The sequence below is a fragment of the Pediculus humanus genome, genomic scaffold (assembly GCF_000006295.1).
Source record: "Pediculus humanus corporis 1103172108290 genomic scaffold, whole genome shotgun sequence".
In the NCBI taxonomy this organism is placed as follows: Eukaryota; Metazoa; Arthropoda; class Insecta; order Psocodea; family Pediculidae; genus Pediculus; species Pediculus humanus.
The window spans coordinates 1,868,841-1,873,532 of record NW_002987859.1 but is presented as its reverse complement, the minus strand read 5'-3'; the positions used below and the strand labels follow the sequence as shown (position 1 = coordinate 1,873,532).

The 4,692-nt window shown below is 30.2% G+C and overlaps 1 protein-coding gene across 1 annotated transcript; it reads left to right on the top strand.

Moving 5' to 3' along the window:
• Positions 1–328: 328 nt before the first annotated feature.
• Phum_PHUM542440 (uncharacterized protein) lies at positions 329–744 on the top strand (the record flags this gene model as incomplete). The annotated part of the gene is made up of 2 exons (XM_002431664.1): positions 329–411; positions 675–744. 2 exons carry the CDS (start codon positions 329–331, stop codon positions 742–744), a joined length of 153 nt encoding a protein of 50 aa, XP_002431709.1.
• Between the last annotated feature and the right edge of the window lie 3,948 nt (positions 745–4,692).

Genomic DNA, 4,692 nt, shown 5'->3' with positions numbered 1-4,692 from the left:
CTTTTTATCTTTTTTCCTTTTTTCTTTTTTCTTCTTCATCTATTTTTAATTTTTTCTCCCCCCCCCCCCCAAAAAAAAAGAAAATTTAATAAAAAGATTTAAAAAAAAAAAAAAAAAATTATTAAATTAAAATTTTTACCTCATCTTATTTATTTATTTTTTTCTTTTGCTACAACTACTACTACTTATTAATTATTCGCAGACGTAATGATTACATGATAATTTTATTAACGGTGCAAATTATTATTATTATTATTATTATTATTGGTTTCGAATAAATAAATAAAATTTTTTTATTTTTATAGCACAATGTATAGCACCGTTGGGAATGGAATCGGGTGCTATAAGAGATGACGCAATAACGGCAAGTTCATCATTTGATAGTAGCAACGTGGGACCACAACAGGGCAGGTAAGGGAAATAAAAATATTACAAATCCATCATCATCATCATCATCATCATCATCATCATCATCATCATCATCGTTTTCGATTAGTTTGTTATATATATCTATATATAACAAGATGAGATATAAAATTCATTGATGTGTTGTTTCTTTTCGAAAAAAAAAAATATTTTTTTGACCGGGAAAATTATTACGTTTCGGAAAATCGTTATGTGGAAAGAAAGGAAGAAAATAGCACGAGGAAAATACATATATATATATATAGAAGAAGGCTGTGGGGGGTGACGGTAGCGACGTCGGCGGCGAACGATGGAAAAAAAAAACTCACTCAACCATGAACAAGACTAACTAACAAAAGATTTCTCTCTCTCTCTCTCTCTCTTTTGAACATTAATACAATCTTTATCGGATTTTCTTTGACGAAAACGACGGTTGAACTTTTATCGTTGAATGAATGACTGAACGAACGAACGAACGAACGGATGTTCTGAGGTTGAAAATCTCCCCCCCCCGTGTTATTTTGTCAAAAAAAAAGTCCGTTTATCGATTTACAGAAAAGTGAATCCAGTACACCAAAATTGTAAAGTTTTATTACTCTATGATTTTCATTTGCAAACAAATTAATAGGAAAATTTCTAGCAATAGGAAAGTAAAAATCAACGTGAATTTTTTTTTTTTTTTCCCCGTATTAAAAATGGCAATTTATAAAATGGGAAATATATATATATTTTCACCGGTGAAAAACACCGGAAATTAAAAAGGTGATTTAAAACAACACGAATTCAAAAGTGTCAGAAGAAATCGAAACCTTTTCAAGTGGGAGAAAGAAACACAAACGCATAAATCATAACATTCTGACCGCGAAATATTCGTTTCCTGCCCCATAAAAAAAAAAAAAAAAAACATTTTTTTACTTTTTTTTTTTTCATATCTGCTTTTTATTTCTGATCGATCGATATATCGATCGTACGATATTTTCTCTTCTCCCTTTCGATTCTAGTGCCCGGCCACGAGTTTTTAGTTAGAGATTAAAAAAAAAAAAAAAAAAAAAATTTTCTTTTTTTCTCCTCTCGCACGATCTCCCCTTTATTAATTGCTTAAAATCCTGAAGGAATTTCTTTCTTTTTCTTTTATTATTATTATTATTATTTATTCGCACGTATTGTAAAAATGTTTTAAATCGAAATAAATTAATAATTTTGTGCGTGTTGAACTCCCGTGTTAAAAACCCTTTAATGATCGATAATAAAAAAAAACTTGACGATTATTTTTCTATTGTCACGTTTTTTTTTTTTTTTTTTAAATCGAATCGATTATTGATTTTTTTTTTTTTTTTTTTTACGACTTTACAACGAAAATCATCATCATCATCGTCGTCATCATTATCATTATCATCGTCATCATCATCACGGGTATTACGTTAAAGTTTTACGGATGAAAAGGAGAAAAAAAGGGAGGGGGAAGGGAAAATAATGGCGAAATAAAAATTCATTTTTTAAACGTTGCGAGAGAGAAAGAGAGAAGGGGAGAGGGGGAGAGGGAAAAAAAATATATATATATATATAAAAATAAGGTCGACTCAAACTTAAAAAAAATCACGACGGTTTGAAAAAAATCAATCGTTTGTACTTCCGGTTTCTTTTTTTATATATATATATTCGTGTATGTGATAATATCTAAGAAAGGTAAATAAACTTTTGAAAACTCAAACGCAATTCAAACAAAAGTCGTCGTGGAAAAAAAAAAAGAAAAAGAAAGGGAGGAAGAGAGAAATCGATAGAAGAAGAAATATGTGACTGAGAGAGAGAGAGAGAGAGAGACGGGGGAGGGAGGGAGGGGGAAGAAAAGAAATAAAATAAAAAAACTCAATTTCAACAGTTTAAAAAACAATATAAAGTCTCCATGAATTGAATATATATGAAGCATAACGTGAAATTTGAGAAAAGAATCGAAAGGGGAGAAAGTTAAAAAAAAAAAGAAAGAGAAAGAGAGAGAGAGAGAGAGCGGAAGGAAAGAAAAAAAGAGGAAAGAGGAGTCAAAACGAACGAAGGTAGAACCAAAAATAAAAAACGTGAAGTGTTGTACGGAGTCACGAAATTTAACCCTCAAAAAAAAAAGTCAAAAGTTTTGTCAAAAAAAAAAAAGAAAGAAAAACAACAACAATAATAATAATAATAATAATAATAGTATAAAAACATCATATAAAGAAATTTTTTTTGAAAAATTGAAATCATCTATTTACACGTTTTTACGTTTTTTACGTTCGTTTTAAACTTATGCGAAATAAATTTTATCGTGATTTCTTTTTTTTTAGTCGTTGCTCCCCCTTCCCCTCTACACAATCGAAAACAAAATTTTCCTCCCATTTTTTATCCTCTACCCCCCGCTACTTCCCTCTCCCTCTCCCCAATTTAAAATCATTAAAAACGAATTTAAAAAAAAAAAAAAAATTATTATTTTTTCAAAAACACTTCAATTCTTTTTTTATTTTTATTTTAAATAATAATAAAATGGAGGGAAAATTTTCACTTAAACTTATGAAAATCACAGAGTAAAAAAACCGAGGAAAAAAATTTACGCGGAAAACAAAATGGCGTCAATAACGTTTTTTTTTTTTTAAGAACAAAACGTGGAATCGTTGTTTCGTTACGTCACAGGTAATCGAACGCCATCATTCTCAAGTTTAATACGTCATAGTTTAAATATTTGAGGCGGAGTGGGGGCGGGAGGCGGGGGTCGGTGGTCGACGTTAACCGTTTTGGAATTTAATCCATCGAAACAAATTCAAGGGATAAATAACTAAGAAGTGCGAAATAATGGCGTCCGAAAATTTCCTTTGAATGTAAATAACTCGTTAAAAACAAAAAAAAAGAGAAAAAAAATTTTCTGGAGTCTCCTTCCACGTTTTTTTCCTTTTCAAACAAACAAACAAAAAAAAAAATCATTTGCGGTAAATAAAAAAAAAAAAAAAATTTTCCTCTTTTGTTTTGTGTTTTGTTTTTACGAAACAAACTTAATCCCGGAGGGATTCCAGCAAAAAAAAAAAAAAAGCAACAAACGCGAACGTCGTTAAAACGCATTGCAAACTCTGGAATCGATGTTTAAAATCTCACACGATTCGTTTTTTCCCCCTGGAAGGCTAAGATTTGTAATCATTTTTTTTTTATACGTAATAAAATTACGCGTGCGAAAAAAAATTTCCAGGAATTTTTTTACGCGGCGTTAAAATGAATTTCTTTTCCTCTGGAATAAAAAAAAAAAAAATTTTCTCTCTCTCTCTCTCTCTCTCCGAAAATCGAACGATTTTTACAATCGCGTTTTGATAACTATTAAAAAAATTAATACGGGAAAATGGTATTTTTAAAACTCCAGAAGAAAAATTGTTTTCTTAATAGTAAATTTTGGAGAAAAGAAAATTCCAGGTAATTCACACTGGAATTTTTCATACGTTTGTTTATATTTATTATAAAATTTTTATTAACGTTCGTTCGTTCTCCGATTTGTTTTTCTCGTTATGTTTACGTCATAAATTTGAGATTTTCCGATTGGTTTTCCATCTGGAAAAATTCCAGACGTATTGAATTTATAAGTGAAAAAAAAAAGAAAAAAAATTATCATTTAAACCCGTTTGTTGTTGTTGTTACGTCGCGGTTACATTTTTTCTTCCAAGTTTTTCTCTCTCTTTTCTTTTTTTTGGGGGGGAAGAAAATAAAGAAAGAGAGAGAAAGAGAATCGGTGGAAAATCCCTTAGAATGTTGAAGAAGGTGCCACAAGGGCGGAGGGAAAAAAAGGAAGAATGTGAATTATGGCCTTAACTAAGGGTTCAAAAATCTATGGGGTGGATTTTTTTTTTTTTCCTCTTCAAGAGGGACGAATTTTCTATTTATATTATTGACCTTATTCTTATTCCGTCTCTGTTTTATACACTTTCTATTTCAATTCTCTCTCTCTCTCTCACTTTTCGAGGGGAAGAAGAGAAGTAGGAGGAGGAGGAGGGCCGGGGGTTTTTTCCTTTTAAGAACTTTATCAAGATTTTTAGTTTTCTTTCTTTCTTTCTTTCTTATCACCCTCGAGTACATTTTTTTTTTCTTTTTTTTTTTTCCTTCCCATTCGTTAATTGTTTTTTTTCTCTTTCTTTTTTTTTCTTTCTTCTTTTCTTTCTTCTTTTCTTTTTCTTTTTTCTTTTTCCCCCGTCTACGGCGCTTAAGATGGCTTAATAAAAATTTAACCCTTAAGTACACACAATTTCAAGTGTTATGAATTTCTTTAGGTTTTCTTTAAGACGA